Source organism: Salmo salar, chromosome 16 (genome assembly GCF_965601325.2).
Source record: "Salmo salar chromosome 16, fSalSal1, whole genome shotgun sequence".
NCBI classification, from domain to species: Eukaryota; Metazoa; Chordata; class Actinopteri; order Salmoniformes; family Salmonidae; genus Salmo; species Salmo salar.
Genome location: NC_138306.1, coordinates 33,622,679 through 33,646,678, shown reverse-complemented (window position 1 = coordinate 33,646,678; position 24,000 = coordinate 33,622,679). Strand labels below are relative to the sequence as shown.

General features: G+C 43.2%; 1 protein-coding gene across 4 annotated transcripts; it reads left to right on the top strand.

Moving 5' to 3' along the window:
- The first annotated feature begins 1,418 nt into the window (after window positions 1–1,418).
- LOC106573709 (E3 ubiquitin-protein ligase Siah1) lies at window positions 1,419–23,592 on the top strand. 4 transcript variants are annotated; one of them, XM_014149005.3, is made up of 3 exons: window positions 1,419–1,613; window positions 13,481–13,537; window positions 21,572–23,592. In XM_014149005.3, exons 2-3 carry the CDS (start codon window positions 13,528–13,530, stop codon window positions 22,420–22,422), a joined length of 861 nt encoding a protein of 286 aa, XP_014004480.1. In that variant the 5' UTR covers window positions 1,419–1,613; window positions 13,481–13,527; the 3' UTR covers window positions 22,423–23,592. The 4 variants fall into 4 exon arrangements, with proteins under 4 accessions (XP_014004480.1, XP_014004481.1, XP_014004478.1 ...); XM_014149006.3 differs by having other exon boundaries at window positions 1,425–1,571; XM_014149003.3 differs by lacking the exon at window positions 1,419–1,613 and adding an exon at window positions 9,811–11,141.
- Window positions 23,593–24,000: the final 408 nt, after the last annotated feature.

The window sequence follows — 24,000 nt, the reverse complement described above, 5'->3', positions numbered from 1 at the left end:
TTTGTACCTGTTTCCTCCAGCACCTTCAAAAGGTTGATTTGAACTTTTCGCACCAAAGTTCGTTCATCTCTAGGAGACAGAACACGTCTCCTTCCTGAGCTGTATGATGGCTGCATGGTCCCATGGTGTTTATACTTGCGTACTATTGTTTGTACAGATGAATGTGGTATCTTCAGGCGTTTGGAAATTGCTCTCAAGGATGAACCAGACTTGAGGAGGTCTACAAAAAAAAAAATCTGAGGTCTTGGCTGATTTCTTTTGATTTTCCCATGAGGTCAAGCAAAGAAGCAGTGAGTTTGAATGTAGGCCTTGAAATACATCCACAGGTACACCTCCAATTGACTCAAATTATGTCAATTAGCCTATCAGAAGCTTCTTAAACCATGACATCATTTTCTGGAATTTTCCAAGCTGTTTAAAGGCACAGTCAACTTAGTGTATGTAAACTTCTGACCCACTGGAATTGTGATACAGTGAATTATAAGTGAAATAATCTGTCTGTAAACAATTGTTGGAAAAATTACTTGTGTCATGCACAAAGTAGATGTCCTAACCAACTTGCCAAAACTATAGTTTGTTAACAAGAAATTTGGTGAGTGGTTGAAAAACGAGTTTTAATGACTCAAACCTAAGTGTATGTAAACTTCTGACTTCAACTGTATGTAAATGAGATATTTCTGTATTTCATTGTCAATAAATTTGCACAAAAAAAATGTCATTACGGGTATTGTGTGTAGATGGTTGATAAAAATATATGTTTAATCTATTATAAATTCAGGCTGTAACAACAAAATCTGGAATAAGTCAAGGTGTATGAATACTTTCTGAATGCACTGTAAGATCCTTGGACCTTAAAGAGTAACGTCGGCTCGTCTACATTCCTTAATAGTACATTCTTGGGCTACGCCAAACAGTACCTATCATGTAACGGGTAATGGAGAATCACTTTAGCCGGTACAAATCCTTTGTAATAGTATCCAAGCAGCAGCACATGGCAGGTAAAGGTAGGTATCACTGTTTCATTAATACTGGACAGGTCCCTTGATTATGAATTATTCACAAACTTTTAAGTAGACAGCAAGAAAAATAACACACATTTTAGGAAATGGTAAAGAAAAGCTTCATTGCGTTAATTACAGTGTATCACATGGACCTATAGTTACAGCATAGGCCTACTGCCTTTTTAAAAATGTATTTCTACTTTTCTTTTTTAATTACTGTGGTTCCATTACAGAATAATACGTGGTTTAGTAGCCCGAGTAAATGCAGAGTCTGGTAGATTAAGCCCACAAATAGAGCAGAATACTATATTAGCTGCTACTGTTAGGATACTGTAGATTTTGTCATGACGCCTTGTACAACTATTGGCGCATTCAACCAGTAGCGCATTCATGCCCTTGTGCGCCGCTCTCGTGAGAAACTATTTCAACAACTGTGCGCGGGCCCGAGACCGGTGAGTACTAGGACTACAGGCGTCTCGTCTCTCGAGGACAGCCGAATGTGGAAAACACTATAGCTAACGAGCGAAGGACGGTACAATTGGAGCGGGATCCCTTGTGGATTACGTCGCGGTGGGTAGCTAGCTACAATATTAAAAGGATATTTACACCAAGGTAAGGGGTGTAAATGAGTGCGGATGTTTTACCGGGTTGTACTCGGAAAAACAACACCGCTGCTAACGCCACTGCTAGGCTGAAGTAGTTAGAATAATCTAGCTAGCAAGTTCAGCTAACTTGGTTAGCTAAATTAGTCGACGTCGTTGGCTGGATAATATCGCTGGTAAACTAGCTAACGTTACTGTGTAGATAGCGACTGTATGCGGCTGGTTATGTGATAATTTCGTTCACCACAGGGGAGGCCTTGTACATCGCTACAGTAACTAACTCTCCGACCTAACGTTAGCTAGTTAGCTATTGTTAGCTAGCTGATTACTACCTAGCCTTGGCAAAAACATAATAAAAAAAACAAGCAAGCTTTGGCTACATTTGGATAGGCCGCGCTCGAGCCACTAACGTTATTAAACAACTAACGTTAACGTTAGCTGACTCCCATCATGACCATGCCATACCAAAATGGACTGTCATCTCATGCCATTTGTCGAATTTGTCAGCTAACCTTTAATTAGCTAATTTAAGCAGCAAGTTAGAATTGAGGTATTGTGATCTATTTTTCTGCTAGCTACTATAACGATTCAAATATGCTTCATTTATTTGTTTACGTTGTACGCTAACTAGCGTTTGCAATGGGGATGACATCGTCCCAGAATTTTGCTTACAGAATCTGGGCCTCCATAGCTAGTTAGTTGGATATACCTTGCAACCTTCCACGTGTTTGCTAATGGACTGTTTTTAAATGTCTGTTGGCGATGGTATTGTCAGAAAAACTCTAACATGAATGGGCGCGTTCCAGTCGGATTGTAGACGAGCTGAGCTAGTGGCAATCAGATGTGGCAGGTGTAGTATTATTTCTGTAAATGTTATATTCCATGTTTCTCAATTTACAAATCTTCAACTCATAGTAGTAAGACAATGTTTTGTAGTTCCAACATTTAATGCAGTTATACTCAGGCTATATTCTGCATGATTTCATATAGAGCTATTTTCTTTAAAAACATTTGCCCAGTCTAATACCCGAGATTGGAGAACATCTTACAATTGAAATGCATGTCAAATTAAGACTCTTAAGATATCACAAACGAGGTGCAACAGCAGCTGCTTAAATACTTTCTGTAACGCTCCCACGTCTTGCTGCAAAGCTTAGTTTAGTAGCCATCACTTGCAAAACAAAGCAAATCAAATTTGTAGGTTTGCGCCTTAAATGGCTGCTGCTTTTAATAAAACATGAAGAATGTAACAGGCTACTTTATCGAGTCATACATGTCAACTTACTTGCAAGGAAAATGGTCTCCCTAATAAGCTATTTGCAAATCGAGCTGCTAGGTCTTGTATCTATGTTGTGATTAGTTAGCACAATTCTGCAAGTTGTTTTACTGATTCGCCATGACTGGACATAACTGTGCACTGCATCCATCTCAGGTCCATTAACAGCTACAACAGAGAACCATGGTCGTTTGTGTAAGTTACTTCGCCTAAGCATAACCTTATTTTTCGGACTACCATTTCAGAGCTCGTTGGTGGGGTTGCACAGAAACAATTAATCAAACTTCCAATATTGGTGTGTTAGGGCTGACCTGGGTTTTAATAAAATGTCATTGCTGACTGCCTGGTTCATGACTGTAGTAGCCTGTCCTTTGTCACTTGCTGGCAACAGCACATGCATAGAGAATCAAACATGGTAAACCCCAGATAGTGACAGCCCTGTGTCTCTAGCTGCAGTAATTCCAGTTTGGTGACACTCAGGCAGTGAGGTCATTCTTATCCTGACTAGTCACTTGACTAGCTCTCTGCCTCTTTAGTTCTCTCCATCTTAATCAGTATCCCTCTCTCCTGCAGCATAGATTGAACATGATACTGGGCGTGTGTGTGTTTTGCAGAGGAGCACCACTGTATATGGATGTTTGAAGATGGGTGTTTCTGCCTTCAGATTCTAACCCTCAACATACCTTCTCCATGGCAACACATCAGCTACTGTTGATAATGCTGTTCTGTTCAGGCTGATTCGGATGCTCTGCCCAGGCTGCTCTTGTCTACCAGGATGTTAAGTTAATAAATCCTCTGTTTCTGGGATTAAACTCGCTATGAGTAAACTTGTGTGTGTGTGTGTGTGTATATATATATATATATATATATATATATATATATATATATATATATATATATATATATATATATATAGTAAAACTACTGTTATATTTTTGCGAAGGGGGTGTCACAAAGCATGCTTTTTTTGCAGTTGAAATGTGAGTGCTAGGCAAGGGCTACGCTATCTGTTGTGAATTTCTCCAACCTGAAACTGTTTGACCAAATCAAATTTTATTGGTCAATACACGTGTTTAGCATATGTTATTGCGGGTGTAGCGAAATGCTTGTGCTTCTAGTTCCGACAGTGTAGCAATATCTAACAAGTAACATCTAACAATTTCACAAATGCCTAATGCACATAAATCTAAGTAAAGGAAGGGAATTAAGAATATATGGATGAGCAATGTCAGAGCATCATAGGCTAAGATACAGTAGTATAGAATACAGTATATACATATGAGATGAGTAATGCAAGATATGGAAACACTATTAAAGTGACATTTAAGTGACTAGTGTTCCATTTATTGAAGTGGCCAATGATTTCAAGTCTATGTAGGCAGCAGCCTCTCTGTGCTAGTGATGGCTGTTTAACGGTCTGTTGGCCTTGAGATACAAGCTGTTTTTCAGTCTTTCAGTCCCAGCTTTGATGCACCTATACTGACCTCGCCTGCTGGATGATAGTGGGGTGAATAGGCAGTGGCTCGGGTGGTTGTTGTCCTTGATGATCTGTTTGGCCTTCCTGTGACATCGAGTGCTGTAGGTGTCCTGGAGCGCCGGTAGTTTGCCCCCGGTGATGCGTTTGGCAGACCGCACCACCCTCTGGAGAGCCCTGCGGTTGTGGGTGGTGCAGTTGCGGTACCAGGCGGTGATGCAACCCGACAGGATGCTCTCAAATGTGCATCTGTTAAAGGTTTTAGGTGACAAGCCAAATTTCTTCAGCCTTCTGAGGTTGAGGCGCTGTTGCGTCTTCTTCACCACACTGTCTGTGTGGGTGGTCCATTTCAGTTTGTCAGTGATATGTACACTGAGGAACTTGAATCTTTCCACCTTCTCCTATCGATGTGGATGGGGGATGCTCCCTCTGCTGTTTCCTGAAGTCCACGATCATCTTTGTTTTATTGACGTTGAGTGAGAAGTTATTTTCCTGGCACCACACTCCCAGAGCCCTCACCACCTCCCTGTAGGCTGTCTCGTTGTTGTTGTTAATCAAGCCTACTACTGTTGTGTCTGCAAACCTCAATGATTGAGTTGGAGGTGTGCATGGCCACGCAGTCATGGGTGAACAGGGAGTACAGGAGGGGGCTGAGCACTCATCCTTGTGGGGCCCCAGTGTTGAGGATCAGTAAAATGGAGGTGTTGTTACCTACCGTCACCACCTGGGGGCGGCCCGCCAGGAAGTCCAGAACCCAATTACACAGGGCTGGGTTTAGACCCAGGGCCTTGAGCTTGATGATGAGATTGGAGGGTACTATGGTGTTGAATGCTGAGCTATAGTCAATGAACAGCATTCTTACATGGGTATGTCTTTTGTCCCGATGGGATAGGGCCGTGTGATGGCGATTACATCGTCTGTGGACCTACTGGGGCCTAAGCAAATTGAAGTGGGTCTAGGGTGGCGGGTAAGGTGGAGGTGATATGATCCTTGACTAGTCTCTCAAAGCACTTCAGGATGACAGAAGTGAGTGCAACGGGGTGATAGTCATTTAGTTCAGTTACCGTTGCATTCTTGGGCATATTTGGGGACAGCAGACTGGGATAGGGAGAAATTGAACATGTCTGTAAACACACCAGCCAGCTGGTCTGCACTTGCTCTCAGGACGCGGCTAGGGATGCCATCTGGGCTGGCAGCCTTGCGAGGGTTAACACTTAAATGTCTTACTCAAGTCGGCCACGGAGAAGGAGAACCCACAATCCTTGGTAGCTGCCCGCGTCGGTGGCACTGTGTTATCCTCAAAGCGGGAGAAGGTGTTTAGCTTGTCCGGAAGCAAGACGTCGGTGTCCGCGACGTGGCTGGTTTTCCTTTTGTAGTCCGTGATTATCTGTAGACCCTGCCACATATGTCTTGTGTCTGAGCCGTTGAATTGCGACTCCACTTTGTCTCTATACTGAAGTTCTGCCTGTTTGATTGCCTTGTGGAGGGAATGACTACTGTTTTTATTCTGCCATATTCCCAGTCACCCTGCCATGGTTAAATGTGGTGGTTCGTGCTTTGTTTTGTGCGAATGCTGCCATCTATCCATGGTTTCTGGTTAGGGTAGGTTTTAATAGTCACAGTGGGTACAACATCTCCTATATACTTCTTGATAAACTCCGTAACCGTCTCGGTGTGTGTATATACATCAATATTATTCTCTGAAGCTACCCGGAACATATCCCAGTCCGCGTGATCAATCTTGCAGCGTGGATTCCGATTGTTCAGACCAGGGTTGAATAATCCTTAGCATGGGTACTTCCTGTTTGAGTTTCTGCCTATTGGAAGGGAGGAGCAAAATGGAGTCGTGATCAGATTTGCCGAAAGGGGGGCAGGATAGGGCCTTATATGTATCCCGGAAGTTGGAATAACAATGGCTGAGTGTTTTTCCAGCATGAGTGCTACAGTCAATATGCTGATAGAATTTAGGTTGTCTTTTCCTCAAATTAGCTTTGTTAAAATCCCCAGCTACAATAAATACAGCCTCAGGATATATGATTTCCAGTTTGCATTGTCCAGTAAAGTTCCTTGAGGGCAGTCATGGTATCGGCTTGAGGGGGGATATACACGGCTGTGACATTAACCGAAGATAATACGGTCTGCATTTGATTGAGGTATTCTTGGTCGGGTGAACAATAGGACTTGAGTTCCTATATGTTATTACAATTATACCATGAGTCGTTAATCATGAAACATACACCCCCACCCTTCTTCCCGGAGAGATGTTTATTCCTGTCACCGCGATGAACTGAGAATCCAGATGGCTGGACCGACTCTGACAGTGTACCCCGAGTGTGCCATGTTTCCGTGAAAGAGTATGTTACAATCCCTGATGTCCCTCTGGCAAGAACCCATTGCCCTGATCTCGTCAACTTTGTTATCCATGGACTGAACATTAGCAAGTAATATACTCGGAAGCGGTGGGTGGTGTGCGTGCCTCCTGACCATCTGAAGTCTGACCATTCCGAATCCCTCTTCTTCGAATGTGTTGTTTTGGGTCAGCCTCTGGAATCAGTTCAATTGACCTGGGTGGTGTGAACAAAGTATCCGCTTCAGGATAGTCGTATTCCTGGTGAGTTACCGCCGCTCTGATATCTAATAGCTCTTCCCGACGGAATCTATTTTTATTACATTTTTCTTTACCTTTTTCTTTACCGGTTAAGAGTAAATCTTATTTACAATGACGGCCAAACCCGGACGACGCTGGGCCAATTGCGCCGCCCAATGGGACTCCCAATCGCGGCTGGATGTGATACAGCCTGGATTCGAACCAGGCTGTAGTGACCCTTCTTGCACTGAGATGCTGCGCCACTCGGGAGTAATAACACATACAATTTTGAAATGGGCATGGTCCAATTGACTCAACAACCAAAAATACATCTACGTTTAACTTTCTTAATGAACCAGAAAATGTGTTAGTTAACCTCTATGGGCTAGGTGGGACGCTAGCGTGCCACCCGTGGTGCACTCCATCAACAGTAGGTGCATTTCAAGAGCGGCAAATTTGAATCCAAATAAATGTCAAAATTCAAATTTTTCAAAAATACAACTATTTTACACCATTTGAAAGATAAACATCTCCTTAATCTAACCACGTTTTACGATTTCAAAAAGGTTTTACGGCGAAAGCATAAATTTAGAGTATGTTAGGACAGTACATTTACAAGAGTTGTGTGTAATGTTTTGTCAAGTCAAAGACAGGGTCACCAAAACCATAAAACCAGCTAAAATGATACACTAACCTTTTACAATCTCCATCAGATGACACTCCTAGGACATTATGTTAGACAATGCATGCATTTTTAGTTCTATCAAGTTCATATTTATATCCAAAAACAGCGTTTTACTATGGCATTGATGTTGAGGAAATCGTTTCCCTCCAATAACCGGCAGTCAAGTCAGCGTCACAAATTAAATGATTAAAATTAGAAAACATTGGTAAAATATTATATTGTCATTTAAAGAATTATAGATTTACATCTCTTGAACGCAATCAACTTGCCAGATTTAAAAATAACCTTACTGGGAAATCACACTTTGCAATAATCTGAGCACTGCGCCCAGAAAAATACGCGTTGCGATACAGACTGGCCGTCATGTTGGGGAGATCTAAAATCGAAAATACTATGTAAATAATCCATTACCTTTGATTCTCTTCATCAGATGTCACTTCCAGGTATCACAGGTCCATAACGAATGTAGTTTTGTTCAAAAAAGCTCATCATTTATGTCCAAAAATCTCCGTCTTGTTAGCACATGATCTAAGCCAGCCGGACTTCTCGTCATGAACGAGGGGAAAAAATATATTTAAGTTCGTTCAAACATGTCAAACGTTGTATAGCATAAATCATTAGGGCCTTTTTTAACCAGAACATGAATAATATTCAAGGTGGACGAATGCATACTCTTTTATAACGTATTGGAACGAGGGTACCCAACATGAACTCGCGCGCCAGGTGTCTAATGGGACATCATCGTTCCATGGCTCTTGTTCGGTCAGATCTCCCTCCAGAAGACTCAAAACACTTTGTAAAGGCTGGTGACATCTAGTGGAAGCAATAGGAAGTGCCAAAATATTCCTCAGCCCCTGTGTTTTTCAATGGGATAGGTTTAAAGTCAATACAACACATCAGGTATCCACTTCCTGTCAGAAAATGTCTCAGGGTTTTGCCTGCCAAATGAGTTCTGTTATACTCACAGACACCATTCAAACAGTTTTAGAAACTTTAGAGTGTTTTCTATCCATATATAATAAGTATATGCATATTCTAGTTACTGGGTAGGATTAGTAACCAGATTAAATCAGGTACATTTTTTTTATCCAGACGTGCAAATGCTGCCCCCTAGCCCTAACAGGTTAAGGTTGGTTTGTCAAAGTTAGCAGGCTAACTCATTGATCCTGCTTTGTAGTATACCCCTGTTTTTATTTGTTTTGTTTCCATTTTGAGGAGAGAATTGGTCTTTCTTTGGAATGGTAGGATGATTGCATGTGCTTGTTTTATGAGGTGGTGGAATGGGTTGTCACTGCAACTGTTTAGCCTTCATGGAAGGTGTTTCCATGGATTCATTTAAGAGTGAAAGTAGGCCCCTCTGTCTTCTGATCAGACTTTACTCCTATTCCTTTATCAGCAAAAGTGTTACGTCTGTCTGTGTCTTTATTGTTGCAGAGTTGTTTTCTTTGTGGTAGACCGATGGTACATTTCCACCGGGGAACCTGTTTTGCATCCTGCTGGTTGAGTTCTATGCATTCTGTCCCTTTGCAGGTGTCTGTCTAGATTTGATGTAAATGTTGACACTTGTCATTCGTGGGAATTCAGTCCCCCCCTGCCCTCTTCTAACAATACGCTTGACAAAGGTTTTTAGTCATGTTCTTACCAAATCAAGATGTAGGCTATATCCAAATTGCTTTATACTTTGAGCTACCCTTTTGCATGCTACTGCTACTGTTTTATATGCTCTGTCTGGTGCCTGCCTGAGTAACCTTTTGTTCACCAGTCTGTTGCAGGATGCCAAAGAATATCCAGCTGCTTTTAGTAGGAATACCTCTGTGTAATAGCCTTCAAATGTTAATCAGGGAGGAGAGGAAAGGGCAGTGAATGGATCTTCTGTCTAGTCTATTGTCAGTTTATTAGCTAGTATCGTTAGGTTGGTAATGAGGTATAGCATGGATGAAAGATCGTTGCTGTTCTAGCATTCTGTAAGGTCATGCCATCATACCTGATGCTGAAACATATTTTGTGACATGGTATAAGTTGGATGGTCTGAAATATTGAGACAAAAGGCCTGATAATAAACAAGTACAGCCAAAAGCCTGTCAAATGGTGACTAGTGATATTTGGGTTTTACCTGGACTTTGTGGGCTGCTAAAACTTTAGCCATGGTGCTGACAATTATTATTATTTTTGTTGTTGATGTTTTACTTTCACTTTGCTCATGGGAAGTCTATTTTGGATTTGATTAGATACAACAGTTACCATTTAGAGTACACAAGTAGTGGAAATGTAAGTTATGGTGGGGTGTTTTTGGTATCCACTCTATACATGAAATGCAAAGCACGTTCACTCTGACCTTTTTGTTTTGGGTTGTTCACTCCACTGTGAGGCTGCTATGGGGTCGGAGGTCAGAGTGTATTTAACAGTAGTTGTGTTTTCAGGCTCTTGCCCTCTCCAGTCTCTTGTCTAGTCCACGTGGTCAGAGGAAGGAAGGGAGCAGAGAGGCAGGAAGGAAGGTGTCAGCCATGCTGGAGGTGGAGCTGCCAGAGCAGGCAGACTGTAATCTGAGAAGGGCTGAGCCCAGGAGAAGGGGCCCCACACCTCAGGAGAGAGAGTGAGGGAGAATGTGAGCATACTCTCTCCAGTCTATTGGACTCCTTAGCCTACAGGGAGCAGCAGCGACCCTCTGTCGGATCCATTGCATAGACTGTGTAGAGCCCTCTAGAGGGACTGCTCTGTGGTGCTCAGCCAGGACTGTCGATCTCTTTCACCCTGCTGCCTGCCTGGGAGTTCCCTTTCTCTGCCTGGAGCAGCTGCCTTCTTGACTGACTGGATCAACCAGAGGATGCAGGGAGTGTACTTACACCAGGGCTCGACTACGCTTTCAGAAGTAGAAAAACACTGCCAGTGTTTCCTTAGCTTCCTCTTCAACTTTCTCCCTTTCTTTCCCTCTCTCCCTGGCTGGGCTGCCTGCCTGCTGCCAAAGCTGACTGCTGCCCAAGCTGCGTGCTAGGCTCTGGGAGCTGGATATACTTGTGTAACATTCCTGAATTACAGCAACGTGTTTTTTGGTCTCTGGTCCCCCCACCCACCCTCGGGTCCTCCACCCTTTCTTGGCCTTTTCCTGGGCTGCACTTTAAAGAGGATTTTTGGATTCTAGCCTCCTGCTCTCTCTGCTGTGGTGGTGAAAGAAGAGCCTGCATCAATGTGTCTTTCTGTGTGTTCGCTCTCTGGCTCTGTATGAGGCTTCCATCCCTCCAAGGTGTCTGTCCCTGGACTCTCAGGCTCTGATTGAAGTAGTACATCTGTGTTTTCAGATGGGGGTTTAGGCAGAGACCCAAAGGGGGGGAGGGGGTGGGGGGCGGAAAGGAGCGGCCCTCTGTTATGGGCTGTTTTGTTTCTATGGAAAAACCGCAATGAAGAGTTCCCTCACTCTCCCTATGTCGGGCAGAGTTAATGTGCAGCCTGTGAACTCATGGAAGGGGGTGCTCAAGCTCTTCACATGCATAGCCACTAGAACAGCCAACAACCCCAAAGGTAAGAAGTCCTATTTGCACTCTGTGGCTCATAAATGATCCCCTGCTAATTTTCAGTGGGAAAAATGTCTGTTGGAATGGAATGTTTGCCCTTTCCCATGCTCCTCCTATACCTGGGGTGCAACTGTGGCGTCATAAATACCTACAGGTGTTCACTTCTGTCCCGACATTTGGCTTTGTATTCTGCAAGGCACTGCAGATTCTAATTGATTGTGTGTGTGTGCAGGATCGTGAGCGAGACGACATGAGTGGAAAACAAATAATGGCATGTTTGTGTTGAGAAGAAATGGTTTTGTTTTTTCGACACTCATGGTTGCCGACTCTCTCATTCTGTCTCCCTCTCTGTGTTCAGACGTTGGCTGTTACGTCACTTTATTGGACTGCTATAAAGTGGTTGTGTGTGTGGAGGGCACAGGCAGACAGTGTGTGTTTGGTAGTAAACAGCAGCAGGAGTTTACAGTAAGGAGGCAGGGCAGGAGGAGACTCGCCCGACTCTTCTAGTCCACACTAACTCAAAGCCAGATGCCTACATGGAGGAGGCTGCTGATGCACATGATAGTGTGTTTTGTTTTGGGTTTAGCCTGCATCTGCTAGTTTCTGGTGCTAGTTTCATTTTTAACGGGGCAGTGATGAGAATTCATGGTTTTACACAAAAACATGATTCAACAAATGGGTTAGACCAGGGTAGCCAGATGTTAAAACTACAAATCTGACATGAGTTCGGTGCAGAGATTTGGGTCAATAATAATATATGCCATTTGACAGACGCTTTTACCCAAAGCGGCTTACGGTCATGCATGGCAAACATTTGACATATGGGAATCGAACCCACTATCCTGCCGTTGCAAGTACCATTCTCTACCAAGTCTGCCAACTGAGCTACAGAAGACCACAATCAGGACCTCGATCCAGGGATGCGAACTTGTTGCTTTTGGGCATCCACGTGAATCGGGGGGGGGGGGGGTGTGTGTGTGTCATATCAATCAGTGGCTGAGTCTCTGGACTGAGCACACAGTTAAATGTGTTGAACTATTCATGAATTGAGCAACAAGTGCAGTATCAGTGACTTGTATTTCCTGCATCTTTCAGAAGTACCTCCTGATTTCTGTCCGCCTATCTGTTGTTGCATAGCCAGTTAGCATGCCCAAACAGTCCTCTCTAAAGTCTTTCCCAAACAACCTTCCCAATGAAATGTTTACTGCAAAGTAGGCGTGTATGTCAGATTATCATGATTTGTATCAATCGGCTGAGCCTTTTGATTTGCAAACTCTCCCATCACATGAAACACTGCTACAAGAACCGCCACAAACACCTCTAGCTTAATACAATGTTCTCTTGCTGGTGTGCAATTGATTTTAAAGGGCAACAATGCCCTGTGGTTTAAGCATGGTTGTGGACTTGTGGAATAAGGCAAATAATCTACGTAGTGCGCTATGTATTCCTGTCTGGGGAGACATTTCATGATCAACCTTCAACCCAGACCAAAGACCCCAACTCCCCCTACTAGGACACTTTTTTTCTCTCTGGTTATTGTGGTTTAGAAAATTAGGAGTATTGAGATTTTAATCAAATGTGTATTGTGTACTTGTTGTTCTCCAGAAAATATTTAAAAAATTGCGCTTTACACAGGTTTTTCACATGTTTCCATGCACATTTGGTTTGACACTTTGTGGGCACTTAACAGTTTGCATCCTTGTCAATCAGCTGACTGATTTTGTAAAGTAATTTCTATGTTCGTGTCAGGTAGCGAGGATATTTAACAAGGTCTAGCCCTAGTTATTGTAATGTGACGTGATAGCAGGCCTAAATGCTCGTGGACAGTGTAAAACATTGTAAAAACGTAAGTGCCTCTGAATTTCAGATGGAACATTCTTAAATATTTAAAGGTAGTTCTGAGGAAAAAGACTGAAGGGGGAAATCGATGCTTCATGGAATATACTTTGCATTAGTGTTGTTGTTAACCCATTGCATGATGGAAGCTGTGGTTTTTCAGCAGAATATGCGATGGGCCAAGAGCACTCAGTATTAGCACTTGTCTCAGAGAAAAGTGGCGTAGCCATGACGTTTTCTTTCCACAGCTCACTGGTTAACACTGCATTTGTATTGGCTGAAGTTTGAGCAGGTCACAGTCCCCAACACTATAGCTAGAACTGTTGACATGACCAGCACTGAGTGGTTGCCCAGCATAGAACGGAAGGTGGGCATATTGGCCTTCACAGGACTGAGACTTCAGTGATGCTGATTGGTGTGTTTCTATGGAGACCTCAGCTCCTTTTGACTCTATTTCTTGTCTTGTTTTTACTCCACTAGTTAACCTCTATTTTGTCTCTCCCCTTTCAGAGGTCCCCACATTTCAAGAGAAGAAGAAAGCCTTATTTGGGAATCTTATGGACGAAGGCAAGCAACATTTTCTTTCTCGTGTTTGTCCGTGTGAGTGAGATCTGTATGAGAGAGAGCTGTGTTTTTGGGTTAACGCAGGGAAAGTGGCTTGGTTGGTAAAACAGGAGGTGTTTGGGGATTGGTATTTTATTGGGAACCCCATTAGGTGTTGCGAAAGCAGCAGCTACTCTTCCTGGGGTCCACAATGTAGAGGTCATCTAATGAAGGCCCAGTGAATCACCACCTTGAGCTGGTTTATAAATCAACTCCTCTCCATGTGGAGGGACATTTTGAGCCACTCCTTCTCGTGTGCCATCCCCCCCCCCCCCCCCCCCCGTTTTTCAACACACATGGTGGGAGTTGCTTTGGCAATGTAAACTAGAGGTCAACCGATTTTTTTCAACACCGATTCTGATTTATTGGAGGACCAAAAAAAAGCTGATACCGATTTAAATCGGCCGTTTAATTTTTTTAAATAATAATGTCTGTCTGTCTCTCAGTCTAATGACAATTACAACAATACTGAATGAACACTTTTTTATTTTAACTAAAATGTTTATTATTTAGTCTCAAATAAATAATGAAACATGTTCAATTTGGTTTAAATAATGCAAAAACACTGGAGAAGAAAGTAAAAAAAGCTAACGTTTTATTTGCCTTGCTCAGAACACGAGAACATATGAAAGCTGGTGGTTCCTTTTAACATGAGTCTTCAATATTCCCAGTTAAGAAGTTTTAGGTTGTAGTTATTATACGACTATTTCTCTCTACCATTTGTATCTCATACCTTTGACTTTTGGATGTTCTTATAGACACTATAGGATTGCCAGTCTAATCTCGGGAGTTGATAGCCTTGAAGTCATAAACTGTGCTGTGCTTCAAGCATTGTGAAAAGCTGCTGATAGATGCAGGAAAGTGCTGTTTGAATGAATGCTTACTAGCCTGCTGCTGCCTACCACTGCTCAGACTGCTCTATCAAATATCAAATCATAGACTTAATTATAATAAACACACAGCAATACGAGCCTTAGGTCATTAATATGGTCGAATCCGAAAACTATAATTTCGAAAACAAAATACGGAACCGTTCCGGGAGGCATCCATAAGTCTAAATATTGCACAACCTTCAATGTTATGTCATAATTATGTAAAATTCTGGAAAATTAATGATGGTCTCTGTTAGGAAGAAATGGTCTTCACACAGTTCGCAACAAGCCAGGCGGCCCAAACTGCTGCATATACCCTGACTGCTTGCACAGAACGCAAGAGAAGTGACACAATTTCCCTAGATAATATTGCCTAAATATGCAGGTTTAAAAAGATATATATATATATATATATATATATATATATATATATGTATGTGTATGTGTGTGTGTGTGTGTGTGTGTGTATATATACACATATATATATATATATATATATATATATATATATATATATATATATATATATATTTATTTATATATATTTTTTAAACCTGCATATTTAGTTAAAAGAAATTCATGTTAGCAGGCAATATTATCTAGGGAAATTGTGTCACTTCTCTTGCGTTCTGTGCAAGCAGTCAGGGTATATTAAGCAGTTTGGGCCGCCTGGCTTGTTGCGAACTGTGTGAAGACCATTTCTTCCTAACAGAGACCATAATTAATTATATATATGTATGTGTATATATGTATGTGTGTGTGTGTGTGTGTATGTATATATATATATATATATATATATATTACACTTGTGTATTGATTTTAAGAAAGGCGTTGATGTTTATGGTTACGTACATTGGTGCAATGACTGCTTTTTTCGCAAATGCGCTTGTTAAATCATCACCCGTTTGGCGACGTAAGCTGTGATTTGATGATAAATTAACAGGCACCACATTGATTATTTGCAACGCAGGACAAGCTAGTTAAACTAGTAATATCATCAACCATGTGTAGTTAACTAGTGATTATGTGAAGATATAAAAAAAAATATGTTTAATGCTAGCTAGCAACTTACCTTGGCTTCTTGCTGCGCTCGCGTAACAGGTGGTCAGCCTGCCACGCAGTCTTGAAATCGGCCCTAATTAATCGGCCATGCCAACCTCTAAAGTAAACACGTTTCTCATGCCAATAAAGCCACACATTTTAATTGAATTGAGTCGACTCCTAACATAACCTAAACTCTGCATACTATCTGTATGTCCCTCTTGTCGGATTGGCACACCATTTCTCACATCTGACCCTAAACCCCCGCCCCCAAAACCGTAACACATATGAAAATAAATAAGCAATACAAATATGGTTGACAACTGTTTCCCCTATATGCATTTAGCAGCAGCACACCACTGCTAAATTGTGGCCGCCAATGCAAAAAAGGAAGTAAAAATGTTTGTAAATTTAAATGACTAAAACCATAATTTATTTCAGTAAGATCATCTTTGAGAGCTAACAATCACCAAAATTAAAACTAGACGGTCAGGAACAATCAAAAATTCCCAAACTGTCATGGCATGGGGCCCCCATTTCTTTTTTTTATGTTTTATATATAAATGTTTGTCTTTCGGGTGGCATAAGAACACTGCATAAGCCATGGAATTGCAGGAAATTTTATTTTAAAACAGCAAAATTGGCTCTGCTCCTCTAAAAACTGCACCACAAGCCCACTACCAGGCTAACTTTGTCACCGGTGCTTTAAAAAAAATCCTAGTGGGAAGCACTAGATCTCTTGAAGTGATTCTGTACAACTGCCTGTGTTCCAGTGTGAAGACATGGCCTCGAGTTTCCACTAGTACAGCACCACAAGTCAGCCCATCCTAGGACACTGGACACAGTTCTGACTGCTCTCCCAGTCCTACCAGAGCCTGAGGTAGCCTACTCCACTGAGATTACATACCACCTCTTTCCAGTAAAAGTAATTCTGCCCTCTTAACCATAAAATTATAATTAGGGGGTGCATATATAGTTCTGTTTCATTGTATGTACAAGTGGATAACCTGTACAGGTGTGGGGTGTGAAATGAAAATGTGTTATTTGCAATTCCCACTCCCCCTGAGACATCCTCGGGACATCCTTCTAGACTCAAATTAAGCATCTCCAATCCAAAATTAAATCTAGAATCAACTTCCTATTTCGCAACAAAGCCTCCTTCACTCATGCTGCCAAACATACCCTCGTAAAACTGACTATCCTACCGATCCTTGACTTCGGCGATGTCATTTACAAAATGGCCTCCAACACTCTACTCAGCAAATTGGATGCAGTCTATCACACTACATATTAGTCGCCAACCCACTGGCTCCAAGTCATCGCTAGGTAAAGCCCCGCCTTACCTCAGCTCACTGTCCACTATAGCGACACCCACCAAAAGCACGTGCTCCAGCAGGTATATCTCACTGGTCATCCCCAAAGCCAGCCTTTCCTTCCAGTTCTCTGCTGCCAATGACTGGAACAAATTGCAAAAATCACTGAAGCCCGAGACTCATATCTCTTTCTAAATTTAAGCATCAGCTGTCAGAGCAGCTTACCAATGGCTGTGTACAGGTACAGTAAATCTGTAAACAGCACACCCAACTATCTCATCCCCATATTGTTATTTATCCTCTTGCTCTTTTGCACCCCAGTATCTCTACTTGCACATCATCATCTGCACATCTATCACTCCAGTGTTAATTCTAAATTGTAATTATTTTGCCTCTATGGCCTATTTATTGCCTTACCTCCCCTAGTCTTCTACATTTGCACACACTGTACATAGATTTTTCTATTGTGTTATTGACTGTATGTTTGTGATGCAGTACTTGACATGGACTGAAATACGTGCTGGTACTGTTTTTATGTCTGGGTACAGGAGCTCCAACTTTTGCGCAAATGTTTTACTGCTTGAGCTTGTAGAATATTTTGAGCTGCCGGTATTCGGCTCCGGTGAACTCCTGCCCAAGTCAAGCACTGTTATGATGTCAAATGGTTCTCTAGAGACTTTTATTTTTAGTGAGGCACAAGACATGGCGGTTTTGGGTGTTCATTGGGAGGTTAATTTCCACTATTTATGATGAAACTGCTTTGATTTGATCTCTGCAGTAACCTCCGCTCACCTGCTCCCTCACTCTGGCCTGTACACCCTGGTTCTAAATCATAAACATCTCTTCAGTAGGAGAAACACTCATGTCACCTGTTCCTTCTATGATCCTCACTGCAGGCACACCATCGAGCATACTCTCAGAGCAGTGTTGTTTATGCTCATTATGGCACCAGTCCCATGGCTGCCTGCATCCAGCAGGGACCCAGGAGGGCCAAGCAGCAGGCAGACAGACTCTGGGATGAGGGAGTAGAGTAGGTTGCTGGTGCCAATGCCTGCAGTTGACAAACAAAACTAAAGCGCTGTCTGCATCTCCCTCCCTGCTGTACTGGACCACATCACTGCCCACATGCAGGCTGCAGAAGCAACACACACACACAAACACTCTGTTGCCGTCACTGCAGACTTCCTGCTATGGGACTCGCTCACGCCCACATATATATTGTACCACACACAGACACGAACAGCCCAGGGTTAGTTATCAGGGATCCTTGGGACATCCCGAACCTTAAAGGGATACTTCAGGATTTTATCTAATTCCCCAGAGTCAGATGAACTTGTGGATACCATTTGTATGTCTCTGTATCCAGTATTCCCTTTATTAACCCAAACTCTAACACAGGGCTTTACACTGACCTTTTTTTACAAGGAGCACATGTTGAAAAATTTAGGAGAACAATGAAAAATATTTCAGGTAACAAGCTGTTTTCTTTGTAGTAATGGTGCATGCATGACGGTCTTGAATCTGCGCTCAGCGTATTCTCCATGGCACTGGGGCTGCGGTACAGTGATGTAATCATTGCAACAATTATTATCTTTGTTTTGGGGCGCACTGGTGCTCCTAAATAAAAATTACAGGTTGCGCTAAAAATATTTAGGCACATATGTGAGAGAAACTGTAGAGCCCTGCCCAAACCCTTACCATAACCATTTTAAAGGTCAACTTAATGGGGCAGGGACGTGACAACAATCCCAGATAGTAAGGACCAGACTACAGCCACGAAGTGCTACTCTGCCATCTGAACAAATGCCTTCTTAGCTCCTATACGTCAAGCTCTTTATCTTTTTTTTTATATATATATTTTTAGATCTGATAGTCTTGGCCTTGTTCTGTGCTAATTTGGTCCACAGTTGTTGCTTGTGTGTGTGTCCGGAGCTGCTCGCTAGGAGGCCTATAAATAGGTAGAGCTTTATCAGAGCAGATGTGTTTACAGGCAGGCTCAATGACACCTACACGCACAGCCCTGCTGCCCAGTCTGCCCCTCTCTTCCTCTCCTCCACTCTCCCTTTCTGTGCTTCCTACAGTATCAGTGAACTACCTCCATTTTGGCTGGACCACAGTGCCCCCACCATGGCTGTCTTCCTGCCTGCCTCCCAGTCTCTGAGCTGTACAATGTGCTACGGCTTTGGGTTATATAAAGCAGTAGCAGCAGGGCCAGGGGTGGGTCACACCCAGCTCCTGCCAGGCGGCCCAGGGAAAATCCATCCCTCCCTCCCGTTCCCCTCGGTGGGCCGTCCTATCCACAAAGCCCTCAACCACAGCATGTTGTCATGGGAACAGCTGACAGGAAGCAAGCTAGCCCTCTGCTCTGCTCTCACAGCCATCCCAGTCCACTTTGCCGTCTGGAACCGTAATTTTTTTTATGCAACCATTAAAATCCGTGTCGCTCTCCCAAACCCAAAATAGCCCCTCCAAGCTGTCTGCTTGCCATGCGCTGGTCAGACTTTATCAGAGCAAATGGACAGATAGGTATCACAGAGCCTCCAGGCTGACCCTCGGCGAGAGGGAGGGGAGATGCTCATCAGTGTAGAGGGCTGCCTGCCCTGAGGCCCCAACCAGGCCCACTGTACTGCAGCTGTGCTGGGAGAGGAACATTACTATCAGTGAGAACACATCTCCCTAGAGGCCCTATCTCTTTGTTAATTAACATGGCAGGAGTCGCGGCATGGAGAAGATGAAATCTAGCGCATGTCTCCGTCTGCCTCTCCGTTACAGCGATCTCCATGACTTTGTTAGTCTGGTATTCATTGATCATAGTCCATGTGATCTCTATACCATATTTCCTACGTGACCTTTTGTGCAGGTGAATGAACCATGACCGTTGTTTGAGAGGATTGGTCAAGCCTCTCATGGAGACTGTTACATTTGTCTTCACATTCCCCCATTACTATCACCTATTTTATGGTGTTCTCACTAGAGGTCGACCGATTATGATTTTTCAACACCGATAGCGATTTATTGGAGGACCCCAAAAAAAAGCCGATAGCGATTAATCGGCCGATTCCTTTTTAATTATATATGGTTTTTTTTTTTGTAATAATGACAATTACAACAATACTGAATTAACACTTATTTTAACTTAGTATAATACATCAATAAAATCAATTTAGCCTCAAATAAATAATGAAACGTTCAATTTGGTTTAAATAATGCAAAAACACAATGTTGGAGAAGAAAGTAAAAGTGCAATATGTGCCATGTAAAAAAGCTAACGTTTAATTTCCTTGCTCAGAACATGAGAACATATGAAAGCTGGTGGTTCCTTTTAACATGAGTCTTCAATATTCCCAGGTAAGAAGTTTTAGGTTGTAGTTATTATAGGAATTATAGGACTATTTCTCTCTCATATACCTTTGACTATTGGATGTTCTTATAGGCACTTTAGTATTGCCAGTGTAACAGTATAGCTTCCGTCCCTCTCCTCGCTCCTACCTGGGCTCGAACCAGGAACACATCGACAACAGCCACCCTCGAAGCAGCGTTACCCATGCAGAGCAAGGGGAACAACTACTCCAAGTCTCAGAGCGAGTGACGTTTGAAACGCTATTAGCGCGCACCCCGCTAACTAGCTAGCCATTTCACATCGGTTTACCAGCCTGATCTCGGGAGTTGATAGGCTTGAAGTCATAAACAGTGCAATGCTTGAAGCATTGCGAAGAGCTGCTGGCAAAACGCACGAAAGTGCTGTTTGAATGAATGCTTACGAGCCTGCTGGTGCCTACCATCGCTCAGTCAGACTGCTTTATCAAATCATACTTAATTATAACATAACACACAGAAATACGAGCCTTAGGTCATTAATATGGTCGAATCCGGAAACTATCATCTCGAAAACAAAACGTTTTTTTCTTTCAGTGAAATACGGAACCGGTCCATATTTTATCTTATGGGTGGCATCCAGAAGTCTAAATATTCCTGTTACATTGCACAACCTTCAATGTTATGTCATAATTACGTAAAATTCTGGCAAATTAGTTCGCAACGAGCCAGGCAGCCCAAACTCTTGCATATACCCTGACTCTGCGTGCAATGAACAATTTCACCTGGTTAATATTGCATGCTAACCTGGATTTCTTTTAGCTAAATATGCAGGTTTAAAAATATATACTTCTGTGTATTGATTTTAAGAAAGGCATTGATGTTTATGGTTAGGTACACATTGGAGCAACAACAGTCCTTTTTCACGGATGCGCACCGCATCAATTATATGCAACGCAGGACACACTAGATAAACTAGTAATATCATCAACCATGTGTAGTTAACTAGTGATTATGATTGATTGTTTTTTATAAGATAAGTTTAATGCTAGCTAGCAACTTACCTTGGCTTCTTACTGAATTCGCGTAACAGGCAGGCTCCTCGTGGAGTGCAATGTAAAACAGGTGGTTGGAGCGTTGGACTAGTTAACCGTAAGGTTGCAAGATTGAATCACCGAGCTGACAAGGCAAAAATCTGTCATTCTGCCCCTGAACAAGGCAGTTTACCCACTGTTCCTAGGCAGTCATTGAAAATAAGAATGTGTTCTTAACTGACTTGCCTAGTTAAATAAAGGTGTAAAAAAAAAAAAAATACCGATGTCCGATTGTTATGAAAACTTGAAATCAGCCCTAATTATTCGGCCATTCCGATTAATCGGTCGACCTCTAGTTCTCACCAAATGTCTAGTTCAGTTATTCGCCCAGTGTGTCTCTCTAACCCCTGTGTTTCTCGACAGAAATGAGTCGCCAGACCGCCACAGCGCTGCCAACAGGAACCTCCAAGTGCGCCCCCTCCCAGCGCATCCCCACCCTGTCCGGCACTACAGCCTCTAACAGCGACCTAGCCAGCCTGTTTGAGTGCCCTGTCTGCTTCGACTATGTGCTGCCCCCCATCCTGCAGTGCCAGAGCGGCCACCTGGTCTGCAGCAACTGCCGGCCCAAGCTCACCTGCTGCCCCACCTGCCGGGGCCCGCTGGGCTCCATCCGGAACCTGGCCATGGAGAAGGTGGCCAACTCTGTGCTCTTCCCCTGCAAGTATGCGTCGTCGGGCTGCGAGGTAACACTGCCCCACACTGACAAGGCGGAGCACGAGGAGCTGTGTGAGTTCCGGCCGTACTCCTGCCCCTGCCCAGGGGCCTCCTGTAAGTGGCAGGGCTCGTTGGACGCGGTAATGCCCCACCTCATGCACCAGCACAAATCCATCACCACGCTGCAGGGCGAGGACATCGTGTTCCTGGCTACAGACATTAACCTGCCTGGGGCAGTGGACTGGGTCATGATGCAGTCCTGCTTTGGTTTCCACTTCATGCTGGTCCTGGAGAAGCAGGAGAAGTACGACGGTCACCAGCAGTTCTTTGCCATTGTGCAGCTAATCGGCACGCGGAAGCAGGCAGAGAACTTTGCCTACCGCCTGGAGCTCAACGGGCACCGGCGACGGCTCACCTGGGAGGCCACGCCCCGCTCCATCCACGAGGGCATTGCCACGGCCATTATGAACAGCGACTGCCTGGTGTTTGACACCTCCATCGCGCAGCTGTTTGCTGAGAACGGGAACCTGGGCATCAATGTCACCATATCCATGTGCTGAGGACTGTCAGGTGGACAGCCATTAACACACACACACACACACACATACAGGCACACACATATATATATATATACACACACACACACACACACTCAGACACACACACTCAGACACTACAGGAAACCTGGGTTTGGAGAGGAGCAGGGTGTAAGTGTTGTCCCAAGGAACCTGTTGCCATTGTAAATTGTGGTTTCGAACTTTCACAGATTGGTAAGAGCTTGATGCAAACAATGGAACTCTATCCCTGGGATTACATTTTAGGCTTCAATACAATATTTGTTCAATAATTAAAGGTAAGTTTTTCTGAGAATAATCCACCAATGCCCTTCAACCCAGAGCACACCTATGGAGTGAACACTTCAACAGGTGGGGCTCAGTTTGTGGTCCATCTTTGCAGAGGGAAGCTGGTAGAAGGGTTACAGATGGTGAGAGACTGGGAGTGGGTGGACTCAATTTGAGGGAGGGTGAGGCATCAAAAACAATGGCAAATGTTTTTATTTTTTATATATTGCATTTCAGTTGAGTCGAAGTGAAATTAACTATTAATGTTTTAGTTTTTAGTTCTGTCCTTTTTTCCCCTCCTTGGATGAGAAGGTCCTAGTACTGTGTGCACGGACATTGGCTGAAAAGCTAGTTTGGTCTCTCTGGAGTCCAACGGTTTCAGCCTAAACCACTGAATATCTGACCAGGGGTGTATTCATTACGCCAATTCTGTTGCAAAGCGTTTTACAACCAAAACAAGAGTTTCTATTGGACAAATTCAGGTAGGTCCCTCAGTTTCATTCTGTTTGGTTTTTAAACGGTAAATGTTTTTCCGTTGCAAGACGTAATGAATACACCCCAGGAATGAGGACAGTTTCTACAGTTATAATTAAATGGAGATTGTTATCATTTTTGTAATGACTTTTAATGAATGAAAAATGCTGTTCCCTTGTGGCTAATCTTCAGTGTTTGTAGATCAATTGTGTCGTTCTTTCGAAAACTTCAATGTATTTTATTTTGTAAGTTAGTTTTCTCTTGTCGTTTGTCCGTCTTCGTCTAAATTCTGTTTGTGAGTGGGCGTAGCAATGCCAAACATCTCTGTGGATACATAGTACTGTTGCTGGTCCCCATCTCTTAATTGTCTTTTGTTTTATTTTGTCATTAAATAAATCTCTTTTTCATACCTTGTGCAATTTCTCCATCCCTGTGATTTGCTATAGGCAATAACAGCATTATTTATTGGCAGGGATTTACTCCAACCACGCAATTATCATTCTAGTTAAGCACGTTATACTCATCAGATGGCTTTAATCATGTAGACATGCATGAGTGCACTGCTGATCACAAAGGTTTGTGTGTGTGCTGTGGGGTGCATTGTTTATTATGGTACATTGTGTGTGTGCCTGTGTTTCCCAGTCCTATCCAGCCCCGTATGGGGTGGAGGCTGGGGCGTCTGTGTTCTGGCCTAGTGAATGAAGGGTTAGCTCTGTAGGACCATAATTACCAGAGGCCCCCAGGACGCCCTGGGGACTTTGGCATCCAGCCAGCTACACTCCACAGGGGAACACAGACCACTCTTTCTCTGACCCTGCTGCT